The sequence below is a fragment of the Ylistrum balloti genome, unplaced genomic scaffold (assembly GCF_031769215.1).
Source record: "Ylistrum balloti isolate Yb309-2 unplaced genomic scaffold, AGI_CSIRO_Ybal_v1 Utg371268, whole genome shotgun sequence".
NCBI lineage: Eukaryota > Metazoa > Mollusca > Bivalvia > Pectinida > Pectinidae > Ylistrum > Ylistrum balloti.
Genome location: NW_026782683.1, coordinates 293,686 through 313,399, shown reverse-complemented (window position 1 = coordinate 313,399; position 19,714 = coordinate 293,686). Strand labels below are relative to the sequence as shown.

Sequence of the window (19,714 nt, the reverse complement as noted above, 5' to 3'; positions counted from 1 at the left end):
TTTTCGAGTTAATATTTTTAACCCGATACCTTTCCCTGTAAGGACTCTTCGACTAATGTTTAAGATAGAAATGAACCAAGTAGTCCTCATATTTTCAATATTTTACAATTCGAAATACGTCTTAGAATATACACATGCGCTTGACATTCTTCTAAAATTACTTGATGTATGAAAATTACGGAATGTGTTTAATTATTGGGCCAATGAACCTCCCATCTACATTTTTTCTTTTCTTTTGATCAATTTGGATTTTCCGCTGTCGCCTCCTACGCTACATTTAAGTCCTTGCCCTCACTGATAACTGCTAAATGATAGTGTAATTGTTTGGTTGTACTGTGGTTTGGTTGTACTGTGCCGTAATTTATATATGCAATAAATGTACTATTCACTTTTTAAATTTGTCTTTATACAGTTTTCTTTATCTTTCCTTAGACATTCTTCCTTTTACACCCTGTGCTTTGATTTAAAGTCATTGAAATTTGTCTTTTCTTACTTGAGTATTCGTAAATTTTTTGAAGCCACAAACAGGTGACTCTAACACCTGTAACAACGAGAACATGTATAGGTGTATGTAATTTAATATTAATACAATTCCATTGGTGTACGAAGCAGCTAAAACACATCTAATCATCATGCACTATCATTACTTTACCTGTTGGCTGTACATGTTTATGTTTCATTAGGCCTAAATAAAGAGTTTTCACTCAAATGATCCATGGCTTACTATCTCCAAGCATGCTTTCCAGTTTTTTTATATCATTCTATTACACATAAAAACTAAATCATTACTTTTTGCCGTGTCGCATTTTTCAATGTTGTAATGTCAACTGTGTAATTAAGAAAGAGGAGAACGTCGTGACCTGTTAAAGCACGTCAAGTCCCGAGTTGTAATCATCATTCTAGATTTCATTAAAAAAGAAAAGAAAAACATCACGAAAATACGAACATGGCAACATAATTCAAACTCAAATTCCATAAAACTAGGACAAAATATGAACAAAAGAAAGATTTACACGGAGACTCTTGTAAACGTACAAGGAGAATAAAACCAGGTGTTCCGGAAGAATAGTGTCTTCTGCTTCATCGACAGCCTCCATGTAAATCTTGGTCAATCCAAGTAAGCAATGGTACGTTCTCAATAGAGCATTAGATACGTTCAGCTTCATGGCGCACAACGTGATAGAATATTCCTCAATGAGATCACAATGGCGACCATAAAAATTCCCCATAATTTTCCACCTGCATCTTTTGAACCTTTGTGTTACGCGTTTGTCGGTCATTTGACGACTTCTTCAGTGCTAAAAGTGTCTCCGCTGATATTTACCTATTGCTAAAGTGTGCTAAATTTTGTCTTGTCTATTGTTTACAAACTTCAGATGTCGTATTGATCTCACAAAAACTGGAATTACTCCGTCGTAACGGAATAAACACACTTTGTTGTTTGTTCTTAAATGTTGCTGATAGCCATAAAAACCGTCCATATCAAACGCCTACACAAAAGCTGTCAGGTGCTACAAATGTTATGCATGTATTTTAAGCCTCTTTGGAAACCTTAATTTGTTTTGTCCTGCGAGATACTGCCATTTAGGTCACCAAGGAATGCTGGGATGTCGTCTTGTACTGTAACCGTTATTTTGATAAATACACGTCAATGTTTTAGTTTTGTGTTGTTTTCAAGCTGAGATAATTTCATGTGTTGACACCATGCTATATTTGTATATTTTACGGCATCTACAGTTCATAGAGGACATTGCTACTTAACCGTTTATATGGCATCTTTGTGTGTTTATTTGATGTTTATAGGGTACTTGACGTCTTCTTTTAGTCTATAGGTAACTGTTATATCTCTTACAATAGATTATGATAGATATAGTAAAATATAGTGTTGACAGTGTCCATATGACTCAGTTTGTAGGCGTGACCGTATGTTTACACTGTACCATAACACTGAAATAGATACAAACAATAAGTTTTGGAAAAATCTAGTGAATGTTCTCATGTTATTTTAAACATATCCGTTTTAACAACGGCTGCAATTTTCTTATTAGGCCAAATTATAATTTGTATCTCAAATCTGAATTGGTGTTCATTTGTGAATAAGAATTGTCCAATTTTTGTGCAATTGGGACAGACAAATCTAAAACCAATGGGAAGAATCTTTATCAAGCTTTACACATAAAGGTGAGGATAAATTCAGATGTCGGTCGAACTGCTGTAAAGGTTTGGTAAAAGTGAGTTTTCCCTTATATCGCTGTAGAGTATGTCAAATGAATCCTGAATTATACATTTTTGTTGTTCCTACGGAAAATACCTTATTTAATAAATAAGCACATAGGTTTGTAAATATCACAGCAGTTGTTTTGACATCATGGCAACACACAAAGACGAAATCCACATTTGAAATCATGTGGAACAGACAATATCAGAAAAAAAAAACCAATAAATGCATCTACAAATTCAACAATAAGCAAGTTATGTCTAAATAATGACATATTTGGTGCGTAATATTGTTTTTGTAAAGCATCAGTGTTATATTAGACAAGGATTATCAATTTAATGACATGACGAGGGTCTTTATACTGTGTCGGAGCCAAAAATAATTGGGTTAGCCAAGTCCATATCTGTTTCGGAGCCAGAATTGCTGGGGTTGGCTAAGTACTATTTTCCTAAAGGCCTCATTCCATGTTAAGGTACAATGTAACCGGTCAATGTTCAGTCCGACCCAACAACACGTTTTTAGTGATTAATCAAATGAAGGTGTTAGTATGCCAATAACCATGACACGTTATCATACATAATGAGTTGTCATTTAAATTTATGAGCTGTCTTCCCTCGTGGACACATTTTGTCTGTACTTAATTAGGTCATTAACCTATGTCTTAGCAACAAAGTTTATTGACTTATGGTTTTTAATTATACTGAGAGAGGTAACCGCATACAGTCACAATTAATTTATAAATATCCACTGGGAAACGTAATGTAAACCTCGTTACGTGTAACGGAATAAACATGCTGTAAGGACACTGCTTCCATAAAAACGGGTTTATTAACGAAATTTGACTTTATTTCAGTTGATAGCTTAATATATTTTAAGTGTCATAAACATATATAGAAATTATATTAACAACATCAAAAGTAGTTTGAAGTCAGCAATGATAGACTTTTTTGTGCTGGATGTAAGTCTATCTTATGATTGTATTAAAAAACGTAAAAAAAACATCAATTATTTCCGATTGTGAGCTTTTCCATCTGATTCAATAAGATCGATTGTTGCTCATAACTTAGAAAGATCATTGGATATGACGTCAGTTTAGTTATGACATCAGTGTGCGCCAAATGTCGCATTCAGTTATCGACATATAGAACGAGATATTGGTAGAGCGCGAGATTTTTCTGTCTCATTTACGAGAGTAAAGAGTCTAGGAAAAGATTTCTAAGTTAACTAAAACATGCAATACACACATGAGAATTTTGTATACCAAACACCGAAAGTGCTAGCGTGTATTCTTATATGCCCCGTTAGCTGTATTTCAGGCTGCCAAAGTTACCACTTACATTAGGGGAGAATGCCAATGAGCTGCGGGGTCATGTGATAGTATGTTGTCACAGGTGACCTAGTCGGATGGATCCTCCCTGTACTTTCAGATCTGTCGACATTGTTTGTTACGATAAAAGCATTAGATCATTGACTGCGTCTCTTGAACGTAAATGAGCTAGTATTTTGTCAAGGTAGATAACCTTATATATATTGTCATTTGTATAAACATACTGTTGTAAATGACATCATACAAATAGCCATTTGACAAACAGGTGAAGACCTATATTATTTTGTGACGTCATAATATCCTTCGTTTAACAGTGAGTAAATGAAAATTTTACAAAGGTGTAAGAAATGAGAAATGATACAGTGAGCCTAGTTATTGTCTTTTTAGAATTTATTATGCTTAATTATTTCGTTATGTATGCTTTGAATGAAATTAAAATTAAAATAAAACAATGCGAATATAGAAATTATACTGTCACATTTTGTGTTACAAACGTTTGAACCTTTCTACAATAGCCATGTAATGTAGGGTGATAATTAAATGTCAAGTTTAATTATTTATTATCATAATTGATGACTTTAGAAGAATTATGGTAATTAGTACACCTGAGAAGGTCTATTGTCTTTGTCGTTATGATACGTGTCTGTGTGGTAAGATTGATGTATTACAAATACACAAATCAGCATGGCTCAAAGCTAGGAGAAATATAGTGGCGGATCTGTTATAGCAGGACCCAATGTCTACTGATCTACTGTTTTGTAATTTTCTTGGTATGATATAACCACGATCCTCTGATCGGTGACATCAAACTACAGAGGAGATAGCTTCGACAAGTTTAATATGATTTACTATAGGACAAACGTTACATGTAGCTGTTCATCACCAACAGCCAGTTTCTATGGTAACTGACAGTGTCACAATCAGGTGACTATAATTTACTTATAATGTGATTGAGGCTGCTTGTTATATGTACCGAAATCTGTTGCTGACGATATTTTATTGAAATATTCACGTTCGTAATTCGTCGCGAATCAAGCAAAAATTTGATGCACGTAAAATGTTGTTACATGGCATGATAGTGTTGTTATTCTGTAAAATGTTGATTGATGTGAAACCCTATTTGTCATGTCGGCAATGATTATGTATAACAATACCATACAGTTAATACATCGACATTCACACACTTCTTTAGTAGACATGGTAAACTTGTTATCGACATGTAAAGATGTAATACGTCTTCAAGCTGCCAACCAAAAACATCAAGAAAATACCAACATGTCAACATAATCATATTCCGATCTCAAATTTCATAAAACTTATGCAAAATATGAACAAAAGAAAGATTCACACGGAGTCATTTGAAAGTGTACGAGGAAAATAAGATCAGCTATTCCGTAAGGGTAAGCGCCTTCTGCTTCATCGACGACACCCGCCATGTAAAACATATCCTCCGTCTTCAACACAGAAATAACATGACAATATAAAACGACAGCTTGTGTACCAATTGTTTAAACATATACAACATGTACCACTTGTACAACCCCAAAATATACCGAATAGGTTATCATTAAGGTTGATAACACTTCTTATTTGTTATCAATATGTATACGAGGCACAATAAGTAAGAACGAGAACATACAACTATATTTCTCTGTCAGGAGGCACAACCTCATTCATATAATATTGTAGTGTGCTCTGAAAATGTCATAAAAGGTGACAGGAAATGTGGAGGCGTTTCACCTCTTCACAAAGACAATTACCTGGAGTTCTAGTTTGGCATTTTGCCATGAGAAATAGTATTTCTGTCTGGTCATACAAAGTGCAACTGAACAAAACTGTCAGTGATGGTAACCTAAGAAATCGTATTTATCAATCTATACTTTCTTCATTGCTTACTCCTCATTCGCAACTTGTTTTCTTTGAAATAACGATAATGCCTTCCAAACAGTATACAACAATGACATCAATGATTGCTGACAGATACCCAAAATTGATAAAATATCAAAATGTCCAATTCAACGTTCCGCACATTTCTGTTAATTATACCGCACCTCCACGTATTGAATTTGACTTTTCTTTTGATCAGTTTGGATTTGCCCAAGTCGCCTCCTAGGTTTCAAAATTTTAGCATCACTGACGAGTCCTAGAAGGACGAAATGGTGCACTTTAATTCATTGTTTGGCTCTACTGTTTCTCGCTCTAAATTATGAAAATCTTGATATCAGATATGTACTTACGGATCTAGGACTGGTGTCAGATTCGATCATTAAAGTTGGTGCTATCATACAATAAATATGAAAATGTTTTATTTCTCGATGATTTTTATAAATTGTTTACGATAAAGAGGTTAAAACCTAAGGTGATACCTGCCTGATAATTTCTCCGAAATATTCCTATTTTTTTTTACTATATTTTTTCGTGGTATTGAACCCACAAATTCTTGTACCCACTTTTTTTCATTTTTTTTTTTTTTGTGAGGAGTGGGGGAAAAGGGGTGGATATATGGGAGAGGGGAGGACCAAGCCATTTAAGCCCCATGAGAAAGTATCTGGTGTTCAAGTATACTGTTTTTTTTATAGTTCTAATTCAAATCGCCCGTATATCAATCATTATGTTTTTAGGTAAACAGTTATACTGGATAACTATGCCAGAAGTTAATTTAAAACTTATTTTTCTCTTTTAACATCCTATTCATACATCTCATTTTTATCTCCTCTAATTTTTCCTCTTATAGTTTATATTGTTGATTGTTACTGTTGAACACACAGATATATATATATATATATTGTCATGCACTGTTTGTAGAGCATGACGAAGGTTAACACTTATTATCGACACATCCAGAGACTTTATTGATGTAGAATTACTTACAGCGATAAAGCGTCTGTCTCTCACCTTCTGTCAGTGGGGCATTATAAATCATATATGATGTCCATTCTGCCACCACACCGTGTTACCAACAATATTACCGTCATGTGTAGAGCATTTTCCTGACAGATAGGTCACTTAGCATATCTGTCTCTCTATTCTAGGAATGAAATAAAACTTCATTTTTTTCATTTATTGTATTTTGTTATTCTGTATTTAGTGTGATTTATATTGTGAGTCTCTAGCTTTAGAAATATAACAAATTCCATTTGCTGCATTTAGTGTTGTGGTAGTTTATGCCATTAATAAGCTTATTGTCACTTAACATATATATAGTCTTATATTAGGACTGAAATAAAATTCAGTTTTGCCGTCAAAATGCATTTTTGCAGTCAATTTGCATTTTGCAGTCAATTTGCATTTTTGCTTAATATTATATAGGATCAACATTTGCATAGAAACTGTTATCACTTAGCATATATGTCGTATTGAGATTGAAATAGAAGAAAATCCTTTTTTCTGATCATTTTTTAAATTTTCGTTTGGTTTATTTATTTGTGTACACGATGAATGTATTTAGATACCGAGTGTAGTGTGCATAGTGGCTACGTTATATCTTTTTATCTTAATATTTCATTCAGAACCAACATCCGATATGAATCATCATTTGAAGGCATTATACAAGAATTTCGGTTTGAATGAAAACGTATAATGATGTTGTAATTTATTATACTTACCTGGGACATCTTCATACGTGTATATTAACGTCGTCATTTACTTGTTCTCGTACACAAATAATTGTTTATTAAAATCAATACCGAAAAATTGAATATCATGGTAAATAAACAATTAACAGAAGAATTAATATAAAAATTTGAATTGAACTGTGAACTTCGATATAAATGTATCTGATATAACTGAACCGTCAAGAAACTGTACAAATATAGATTGATATATATGTAAAATAAATCCAACCAAAATCGCCAATTCACAAGTCGTAATACATTAATGTCTTTTTGGTAAATCATGCAGGTTTTAATGTTATTCAATGAAAACTATTTATCTAGTCTACGTTTATAAAGTACATTTTTTAAATATTTCAGTGAAGGATCAAATATTGAAGCAAAATAAATAAATTGTTCATGGAAATAGTACAACACACACACAAATAGATTAAAACAATTTAGAAATATAAAAAGTAAAAGGAAATAAATGAATTTAACTTCTAGGACTCGTCAGTGATGCTACATCGTACAACTGGTTCGTCCTTCTAGGACTCGTCAGTGATGCTACATCGTACAACTGGTTCGTCCTTCTAGGACTCGTCAGTGATGCTACGTCGTACAACTGGTTCGTCCTTCTAGGACTCGTCAGTAATGCTACATCATAAAACTTGTTCGTCCTTCTAGGACTCGTCAGTAATGCTACATCATACAACTGGTTCGTCCTTCCAGGACTTGTCAGTAATACTAAGGGTACAGCATGCGGTTGATGAAAATCAAAAGTTCGAATCTTGATTTGGAGTTTTACTGGCCCAATAATTCAATTCAGTTTTCATATCTCTGATAATTCCCGAAGATTGTAAAGTACATTTGTATATTCTGAACCTTAACACTAAGAATTAAAATGTAGTTGTGATGCTATGATCTACCCTATTCTGTTTACTATTTTTAGTTTTCGTGTTACACATCTTCCGGGTTTCCATTTAAACCTCAAAATTGAATACCCTGAAGAAAACCCCACTTTAGTAAACAAAACCAATATCACTGGATATTTAGTGATATCTAGTGTATATTTATATATACATAAAACCGCCAGCGAAGATATGTTTTGTTTAATTTCGACCCGTCAATTGAGTCATCCTTCTGTACTTTAATTATCTATATATCTGTATATTTATGTTCACTGATAGCATATGAGAAGGGATGAGAATAAATCAGATATGAATTATTGCGGTTTCGCCTTTTCCAATCATCGTCATTCTTAAAAATTTCTCCTCTCTTTTTCGGAAGTACATTTTCAATATACTGTAAAGTTGTTGATATTTAAGTGGAATCTAATCTCGTTATATTTACGGCCGATGAAGATTGCGCGAAATACCCAGTGAATGAAAATCTCCAAAACAATTTGCCTTTATAGAAGGACACCAGATCACAGACACGTGAAAAATTCAAAACCCGTGCACTTGTCCATACCTTAACACACACGAAATGTTATAGAAGCATACTTTATGCTACTCAGATCAAAAGATGCACGGAATATAGAGAGACATCAGTTTCCTATGTAGCTGACCAGCGGTCAGTACAGAGGGAGTGGTCATTTAAAGCTCAGTCATCAAGAGATATACACAGGAGTCCAGCCACCTTGAGGCTAATGATAAGATGTAAACATGTATACTTAGAACACTAAGGCCAACTTAATTAAACTTTTGCTCTACATAGTTAAACAGCAGGTGCACCAGGACATATGCGCATTAACGTACTGACACCTGCGTTATCAATTTAACATTTTAAAGTACATTTTAGTCAGTGGTCTTACACGATATAACTCACGTTAAGCTTTGGTCAGACTTTACTCATAAATTTCCTCACGATAAAATAGCAACATACGGTAGAAAGGTTTCTTCGTGACAGACATATTATATAGATAGACTAAAAGGAGTCCTGGAAGGACAAAACAGTTGTAGGATGCAGTTTAATTAATTGTATGGCTCCACTGAATCTCACTTTAACAAATTAAAAGGTGTTATATACTTCTGTGTCTTTTGTATAAACTCTAAGATAGCAGCATTCTATCATTGTGTATATCGTCAGGGTTTCAGTTTACTTGACCAGAATGTCTCCTTGGCTTATCGAATTATATGCTATAGATTATATTATGTGTTAAAGATCGTCTTTTCAATTTATTTTTTTATTGACATTAAAAGTATCAAATTACTTTTTCCAGGCGGGCGGACCGTAAGCATCTTAGGACGTCGGATGGTAAACATCGTGGAATCCTCTAATCGTGTCAATGAATATATTGGCGAATTAAAAGAAGAAAATAGTGATTACATCGTAGAAGTCCTAATTATGATTGATTACAGTCTCTACAAAAAGTAAGTTCACTTCCGTGACAGGGGTTTTACATCATTATGATGCAGACTTTACTAAAACGTCGGCTCTGTTCTCCAAAATATATTTATACTTTTTTCTCGTTCGTTTATATGTTGTACTAACGATATTCAGTTGAAATGTCGATTTTTTCCTTTGTTGTTCTCAAACTAATTTTTTCAAATTTATCCTTGTAAATCTTTCTTTGGTTCATATATTGCCCTCGTTGCAATACCTTTTTTGTCAGTATATAAAAAGTTGCTTTTTGATTTATTCAAGAAAATCCTTAGGAACCAGTGGACACTTATGTATACATACTCAAAATTCATATTTGTCAAATCGTGATAACATGACATACTCAAAATTCATATTTGTCAAAACTTGATAACATGACATACTCAAAATTCATATTTGTCAAAACTTGATAACATGGCATACTCAAATTCCATTTGTTATAAATGTGATAACATGACAACTCAAAATTCCTATTTGTCAAAACTTGATAACATGGCATACTCAAAATTCCATTTGTTATAAATGTGATAACAGGACAATTCAAAATTACTATTTGTCAAAACTTGATAACATGGCATACTCAAAATTCATATTTGTCAAATCGTGATAACATGGCATACTCAAAATTCATATTTGTCAAATCGTGATAACATGGCATACTCAAAATTCATATTTGTCAAATTGTGATAACATGGCATACTCAAAATTCATATTTGTCAAATTGTGATAATATGGCATACTCAAAATTCATATTTTTCAAATTGTGATAACATGGCATACTCAAAATTCATACTTGTCAAAACTTGATAACATGACATCCTCAAAATTCCATTTGTTATAAATGTGATAACATGACATACTCAAAATTCATATTTGTCAAATCGTGATAACATGACATACTCAAAATTCATATTTGTCAAAACTTGATAACATGACATCCTCAAAATTCCATTTGTTATAAATGTGATAACATGACATACTCAAAATTCATATTTGTCAAATCGTGATAACATGACATACTCAAAATTCATATTTGTCAAATCGTGATAACATGACATACTCAAAATTCATATTTGTCAAAACTTGATAACATGACATCCTCAAAATTCCATTTGTTATAAATGTGATAACATGACATACTCAAAATTCATATTTGTCAAATTGTGATAACATGGCATACTCAAAATTCATATTTGTCAAATCGTGATAACATGGCATACTCAAAATTCATATTTGTCAAATCGTGATAACATGACATACTCAAAATTCATATTTGTCAAAACTTGATAACATGACATACTCAAAATTCATATTTGTCAAAACTTGATAACATGGCATACTCAAAATTCCATTTGTTATAAATGTGATAACATGACAACTCAAAATTCCTATTTGTCAAAACTTGATAACATGGCATACTCAAAATTCCATTTGTTATAAATGTGATAACATGACAACTCAAAATTCCTATTTGTCAAAACTTGATAACATGGCATACTCAAAATTCATATTTGTCAAATCGTGATAACATGGCATACTCAAAATTCATATTTGTCAAATCGTGATAACATGGCATACTCAAAATTCATATTTGTCAAATTGTGATAACATGGCATACTCAAAATTCATATTTGTCAAATTGTGATAACATGGCATACTCAAAATTCATATTTGTCAAATCGTGATAACATGGTATACTCAGAATTCATATTTGTCAAATCGTGATAACATGACATACTCAAAATTCATATTTGTCAAAACTTGATAACATGACATCCTCAAAATTCCATTTGTTATAAATGTGATAACATGACATACTCAAAATTCATATTTGTCAAATCGTGATAACATGACATACTCAAAATTCATATTTGTCAAAGCTTGATAACATGACATCCTCAAAATTCCATTTGTTATAAATGTGATAACATGACATACTCAAAATTCATATTTGTCAAATCGTGATAACATGACATACTCAAAATTCATATTTTTCAAAACTTGATAACATGACATCCTCAAAATTCCATTTGTTATAAATGTGATAACATGACATACTCAAAATTCATATTTGTCAAATTGTGATAACATGGCATACTCAAAATTCATATTTGTCAAATCGTGATAACATGGCATACTCAGAATTCATATTTGTCAAATCGTGATAACATGACATACTCAAAATTCATATTTGTCAAAACTTGATAACATGACATCCTCAAAATTCCATTTGTTATAAATGTGATAACATGACATACTCAAAATTCCTATTTGTTATAAATGTGATAACATGACATACTCAAAATTCCTATTTGTCAAATCATGATAATATGTCATACTTTAAATTCATATTTGTTGTAAAGGTAATAACATGAATATTTCGAGTTGATATCTTAAAGTCTTTATTTTCGGTAGATTTTTAGACAAAGCAAACGGGCAGGACGGCGAGGCTCTGACCCAACTCCGATACTATTTCGCTCATATAGTTAACGGGGTAAGTATGGGTAAATCACCTATCGCCACTGAACAGTTTTACTGTTTAGTTCATATCAACTTAATTTGTACATTAAATCCATGTCAAATATTAAGTTTAATTGCGGATACATATATTGTCTATATGGTTTGGACATTTTGAAACAGATATCAATTGCTGTTAAACATCACATTATCGTGTCCTTACAGAACACAAAATTAATAACAATATATATATATATATATATAGTATCGTATTATCATCATGCGTAAGATAGCAGTTCCCTTTCGGTGACAAGAATGATGTATTCTGACAGTAATGTTGATTGTACACGTATTCGTTTCAGATGGATCTTCGATATTCGTCAATAAATAACACAGATTTTAAAGTGTCCATTAGATTAGCGGGGTTTTTTGTTGCAAAAGTAAGTATCCGACATTTTAATAATACTGTCCTGTTTTAATGGTGTTTCGATAGAACGTGTATGAATCAGATAATACCTGCTAAATAAAATGAAACACAATGATGCATGTTTACTTCCTTTATTTAAATGATTAAATACAGAAAAAAAATTGTTTCGATTTTAATACAAGTTTCACTTTGTTTATCTTTTCATTCATATTATGATTATTTATAGAACAAAACAGACCTTCCCTTTGTACTGACCTTCCGGCAAGGAGGTGATATAAGGTCAAAGGTCGATGGGAGTGCTACACTTCTGGGACTGACGAACTTCCTAAAAGGGAAGCCAAATTTGCCCCACCATGATCACGCCATGTTGTTTACTGAGTAAGTCACGTAATATATAACATAAATATTTACATATTTTAACGGTCGTCACAATGATCTCGATAGCATTAAACAAATCCTGATGACGTTGAACGTATTTGATCTTTATAATAACATATGTTGGTTCCGTTATTGTTTACATTAATCACCTTGGGAACGTGACATGTGACATTGTTTACTAGAATTGATGAAGATTTACATTCTGGGTGTCGTCGATGAAACAGAAGACGCTTACGTTTCCAGAACACATGATCTTCATGTACCTTTTTCAGGAGTCTCTCTATGTGAATATGTCTTTTTCATAGTTTTACCTAGTTTTATTGAATTTCCGTTTTATGAATCTGTTGACATGTTAAGTAGTATAAGACAAGTAATGGGAGACTTGAATGTTCAGTTAAACGTAACATTGTCATGACAACGAGAAGAAAGACATCGACATTTTAGCCTAGATGATATTAAAAAAAAAGTTATCGCCTCTGACGATTTACGGAAACATGAAGGAAACAAAACGATTTTGTCTAAGTTGTCGCCATTGACAGCCAATACGGGTTTGAAAATCCTTACGTTCTGTTCAGAGTCTTTCAATGAGACAAAAATGATCGGTTCTCCCATTAAATTCTGTATATTATTTTCAAAGCTCTATTGTTCAGTTTTCTTTTCGTTAATTCCGAAGTTTCTTGTCTTCCTACACTTTGTAATGACCATGGACATTTAGAATATGAAAGACAATGAGAACTCGAGAGCGTATTTCCAACCTAGATAGGTCGCTAAACATGAAAATGATAAGTTTATGTGATGTATACAATGTATGGTTATTATGATTTCTCTGTTTTATTCAGGCATGACGCGACAAACGGACGGGGACATATCCTTGGTAAGTAATCCTAAAAAAAATGTGAATGAAATTTGTTTAACAGATGCATATCGTCTCCCGTCGTAATATGGAAACATAAGGCAGTATATATAGTTTATTGTTATCTCAAATATAAAGTTTAAAGTGGAAAAACGACATCGATATATCAAAGATTAATTAAAGGGAGATAATCTAGTAAAAGAATGCTACTGTTCATTTTCCTGTTAGTGTCGTTGTTGTATACCCTGTTCTCGTGGATTGACCAAGATTTACATGGCGGGTATCGTCAATGAAGCAGAAGACAATCACTATTCCGGAACACCTGGTCTTATTCTCCTCGCACGTTTTCAGGATTCTCCTTGTTTCTTTTGTTAATATTTTGACCTTGTTTAATTGAATTGGAGTTTGAACTATGATTACGTTGTCATGTTGGTATTTTCTTGTTGGACTTACAGGTGATAGCTCTTCTGTATGCATTTAACTGTGTTTCTCAAACGAGACATAAGAATATCGTTTCGTCAAGAATCGTATAACGATAAACAGATGTAAAATCTATAGTGTGGTTATACATTGATGTAGTGGTCAGTTCCTAGTTGATCAAAGCTTGGTTAGAATTGATCAGTTTATCAAAATTTTGAACATTTTGACTCATTTGACAGCTGTAGATTTGTTGACATTCACTAACCTCTAGTTTACTCAACAAGGATTTGAGCAACTGAGACCTGAACACAGTAAACTTGGTTTTCATATATGGTTAGATTTGGTTGTGTATTTAGTTGATTCTTCCTTGTGGGTTGACATTAACATATAGATATGTATTATAACGTGTTATTGTACCTCTCAGGAACCAGCTACCTCAGTGGAATATGTACCCCTATGAGTACGTCTGTGATAGTGGATCACGGCTCCTACAATTCAGCCGGTATAGCAGCCCACGAGCTCGGCCATAAGTAAGTAGACATTTCACTCAGCTTCGTTCAAATTTTACATATATTTACATGTTTATTTGAGCTGCATGGGTACTACGTAAACGTGGCAAACTTCGATTGGTGTTATGGCAGTAGAAATCGCAGAGAATATGCAAACGAACGTGAGATAAACATGCAGTGAAAGTCACGTGGGATTCTCGCTTTCACGAAAATTATCGAAAAACTCCAAAATGTTATATAATGTTGTACAATTTCAAAGTACTGTCACCTTTAATATGTTAGATTCGAAAACCTACAAAATTGTTAATAATGCTGTTCAATTCCAAAATACTGTCACCTTTATTATGTTATATTCGAAAACCTACAAAATGTTAAATAATGTTTAGTGTCCTTATACTGTCACCTTATCGTGTTGAATTCGGTTTTTGTTACAGTCTCGGTGTTATATACCACGATGGAGACTCTTCCGCCTTGACATTAGGATGTCCCAAAGAATTGAACTACATAATGGCTCCCTCATCCGCCATCATTAACAGCAAAACAAAAGAATACAGTTTTAAATTTTCAGATTGTTCTATCAGACAGATTGAACTACAAATGAAAAAGCTTTCAAATAGGTAATATAAACAAGGAATATTCTTTTAGAATTATTAGTTTTTTTTAATACCGTCTTGAGAATATCGGTCAGTAACAGAGCCAGAGTGACGCTGTTGTTTACTTCTGAAAGAAACACTAATAAATGATTATTAATTTAAAATTTAGAAGATTAGACGAATGTGGAATGAGAAATCATCAGTAATGGATTGTTAAACAGTATTTAACTGAAAATATTAAGATTAATGTCCTTTACAAGAAAATATAGATACAGTGCCCGTTAATTTACAGCATAACTCAAACTGCCAACATTATGTTATTTTAACACTTTTCAGATAAAAAGAATTACCAAACGAATTAATAACGAAATGCTCCAAGCTTACTTCATCAATCTAATTCATTGCTGACTTATATATATCTCTTTTACAGAAACCGTAACTGTTTGGCCGAGGACACTGGGCCGTCACTAGCTACTATCGTGGTAAAGCCTTACCTGATGATCCCACCGGGACAGATAGAAGACGTACACAACCAATGTAGAGACGTGTACGGAAATTCCTCCTTTATGTGTGTAAGTGAATACAGATTAAACACCAACACTAACAAGGTGTTAAAACAACTCTAAAATGTTCTCTAGGACTGAAAATCTTGATCAAAGTCTGACAGATCTAATTTATTAAACATTTTAACGCCCTCAAAGAGACAGGTGCTGTGAATTCTTTATATTCAACTGACAAGTCAGAGGATATAAACACGAAAGCAAACGTAATTCACTTATGGATAAAAAATACCACGTGACAATCATGTGTCTACAATAAACGTGAAACAAACCATTATTTCATACAATATTTTCAAACGAATGAAAACTGACTCGTCCAAAACATCATAATAAAAGCAACATAGGGCAACAACAACATAAGGTCCTCATGCGTTAGCGAAGACCTCCGACCTCTGAATAAAGATCAAAGCATGTTATAATGTGTTTCCAAATTTAAAATTAAGCAATATAATAAATTTCAGTACAAAATTACCTCTTATAAAAGTCTGTCTTTTGTTCATATTTCATTCTTCCAATATATACCAGTTTTTTCGTGATATACTCTGTTTCAATATTCTAGCTATTTCGTGTTATACTCTGTTTCAATATATACCAGCTTTTCCGTGTTGTACTCTATTATTATCCTTGTTTGCAGCCGCCTTCTTCGACGGAGGAAATGTGTTATAAGATGTATTGCTACGATCCAAAAAGGAAGATATGTATTACAGCAAGTGAACAGAGAGCAGCCATGGGCTCCTCTTGTGGAAATAAGAAGGTAGGGAAATATTGATAATATTATGGCATTATTTTGAGGACGATTCCGTTTAAATCTCAAATTGTCAATACTATTAGTAATAAAAGCGAAACAAATAATATCGGAAAACCTAAATCAACATTTTGTTTTTCCTTACTCTCCATATGTTAAATCAAAATTGTGACATTTATTGATTTGTTCGGATGAGAGCACCTTCCCATCTGTTGTGTTTATCTATTTATTTATTTATTTGCTTTGTTTTATTTTTTTTTGTCAATTTTGATTTTCCTCAGTCTATGTTTCAACAATTTATATCCTCGTGACAAGTTCTGGAAATATCTTTATTTTTCATACTGTATCAAATTCTGAATTAACATTGAAAGGTGTTATTCACATGTGTGTGTTTTATGTTATCTGTGGGTACTAATGTTAGGCATACAACCAGTTCTATCCATCAGGGATAATTTTAAAACGTTCGTACTGAATTATTAAACACGAAGTCAAACCTCGTTACGTCTTAGCCACCGCTGTGTTCGACTGATAGAAAATCCTAAACCTACTGTACAGGTGACACTTTTGTTACATAAAACATATGAAGGTGCGTGATAAATGTTGTCCAAGTAGTTTCTTTTACACTTTTTATTTATCAATATTGATTCTGATTTGGTTGATTCGTTTGACTGTCCATTTTATGAGATTACGATATGTTTCCTCGTTAGTTATCGTGTTGGTTCCGTTGGTGTATACTTTGTTCTCATTTGAGAACGTGACATGATTTACTTGTATGGCCAAGGTTTACATGGTCGTCGATGAAGCATTAGACGTTTACTCTTCCGGAACGCCTGGTCTTATTCTTCTCGTACATTTTTAGGAATCTCCGCGTAAAGCTTGGATTATGTGGACATGTTGGTACTTTTTGTCTTGAAAATATAGTCAACCAATTGACCATTTCATCTTAAACCTGAGACTACAATTTATACTAAGAGTGGTTATTTTCCATTTCAGATATCTTGATATCTTTATATTTTTGTTTTGTTCACTTCTTTCAGTGGTGTAAACTTGGGAAATGTGTTTGGGATGATAAAGCACCCTCAGTTCCAGGTAAGTCTAGTTTTAAGTAAATTCTCGTTAGTAACCTGACAGTTCCGTTGTTGTTCCCGTGTTCTCATTTGGAAACGTGACATTACTTAATTGGATTGACAAATATTTACACAGCGTGTGTTATCGATGAAGCAGAAAACGTTTACTCTTTCGGAACACCTGGTCTTATCCTCCTCGTACTTTTACAGAAATCTCTATAAAAGACGTTATTTTATTCATGTTTTACCCTTGTTTGATCAAATTTGATTTTGAATTTGATTCTGTCAACATGTCAGCACGTTCTTACATCAACATTGTCTGTTTTTGTTCCGTTAATGTTTTACTTGTCAAACTGTCTGTTTTTTGTACTTTGAAGTTTGGTTGGTTGATTGTTTGGATCCACTATATCTTATCTGAATTTGTACTTCCAAGTACTTTTCACTTGTGAGTCTTTTGTAGTATTGTACATACATCGTTTAACGTTTTAAAGTGTCTTACTTTTGAAGTAGTCGAGTGGCAGCGTTCATATAGCATTCACTTACACCAGATGAGTTGGGGGCTTAATTCTATTTTGAAATGTATCTTGTCAACTACCGATCGCCCGTGTCTTCTTCGGGAACTCTCTTATAAAATCCCCTATAAGATCATCCTATTAATTGACGGTGATTTATCAAATGTGACAAACCTCCTTAGATTTGTGATTTTCCTTTACAGCTGACTGCCCGTTCCCTGATGTACCGCCTTCCAGGACTAAATGTAGTGAAGAAGCGTCACCTTTCAGATGTAGAGACCCGAGTTTCTACAGACGGTGTTGCGAGTCGTGCAATAAAAGTAATTATCATACGTATTTATCAGATAAATCAGACTCTAATATCGTATGAGTTGTACGGTGGCTGATTGGCTGATTTTCCCGCGAAAAGACGAGAGTTATGGGCTGTTAATTCTCGTCTTTGAAGGGCTAAAAAACAAAAGGTTTGATTTGCCTTGTCTTTTGGAGATGAAAAAGACGAAAATAAAGGTAGCTAATTAGCGTGCATTCATTTTGATTTTTCGAGTATCATATGTCGTCTTTGGGGCCAAAATATAAGATTTAAAGTTTGTTAACTCTCATCTTTTCGCCGAGAAAAGACAAAAGAACGAGATTTAAGATTTGTTATTTCTTATGTTTTCGGGAGAAAACACGACACGAAATTTTTGAACTCGAAAATATGAGAGTTAAGACTGCATTTCGTCTTTTCGCCGTTTTGGCCAAAACTCGAGAATTAAGGTTTTTTATATTCTTGTCTTTTCGGGGCGAACAGACGAATGGAAGATCATTTAGATTTTAAATTCCTGAAATGGCATCAATCGGCAACCATAGTATATGGATTCCACCGAAGAAACAGATTTAGCTTGCGCATTCCAATAACGATATTTTCATGACAGTCTACCATTGTCTCTAAATACTAAAAGTTATGAAACTCGTCCTATTTTCATGATCATTTCAAAGTTTAAAACACACACAAAAAAAAAAAAAAAAAACGGATTGAAATAATTACTTGATATTACAAGGACAAATATGCATTGAAGAATGTTTGCCAATGACATCTTCCCTCCTTACGTGTTAGCGTACGTTTGAGCGGGTCATCAAGGCTTTTTTCTGTTTTGCAGACTTTACGAAGGAAGAATCCTGCAAAGACATGAAGATTCTCATAAACGGATTACAATGTGGACAATTTATACAACGATATGGAACAGACATTTGTACTCTGGACCCTAATGTAATGAACTTTTGTTGTAAAAGCTGTTCAAATCCACCAGGTAACAATTTATTAACTTTGATATACATGTCATCTAATAGTATATTTCATATGGTCTGGTATAGTCTTTTATTGATATCAAAAGTTTCCCCCGGACATGATGAAATATAACAATTATTCATCATGAAACAAAAATCTCATTAGTACAAATAAGAATTGAACACAGTATTGTCATATGATAAATTCGACAACATTTATCTTTTGATTCGTCCTTCGTCATGTCTTCAGTGATACCATGTGACCTACAATGTCGATATGTAGACATGGACTTGACAAAATTCAAAATGGCCGAAGTAAACGCCGCAATTCCTTTCGTGTTAATATGTCTTGTAATTTGTATATTGGAATATTAAAGCACCTGGTAGTCCGAAAAAGACATCTTTCA

The 19,714-nt window shown here is 33.2% G+C and overlaps 1 protein-coding gene across 1 annotated transcript in view; it reads left to right on the top strand.

The window, feature by feature from the left end:
* LOC132561724 (A disintegrin and metalloproteinase with thrombospondin motifs adt-2-like) overlaps positions 1-19,714 on the top strand; it is a 34,350-nt gene that overhangs the window by 14,126 nt on the left and 510 nt on the right. The window contains exons 5-16 of the mRNA XM_060226426.1: positions 9,360-9,510; positions 11,936-12,014; positions 12,340-12,417; positions 12,631-12,782; positions 13,622-13,656; positions 14,480-14,585; positions 14,999-15,181; positions 15,588-15,729; positions 16,352-16,471; positions 17,500-17,551; positions 18,245-18,361; positions 19,181-19,330. Coding sequence (XP_060082409.1) covers positions 9,360-9,510; positions 11,936-12,014; positions 12,340-12,417; positions 12,631-12,782; positions 13,622-13,656; positions 14,480-14,585; positions 14,999-15,181; positions 15,588-15,729; positions 16,352-16,471; positions 17,500-17,551; positions 18,245-18,361; positions 19,181-19,330 — 1,365 coding nt within the window. The remainder of the gene's footprint in view (positions 1-9,359; positions 9,511-11,935; positions 12,015-12,339; positions 12,418-12,630; positions 12,783-13,621; positions 13,657-14,479; positions 14,586-14,998; positions 15,182-15,587; positions 15,730-16,351; positions 16,472-17,499; positions 17,552-18,244; positions 18,362-19,180; positions 19,331-19,714) is intronic.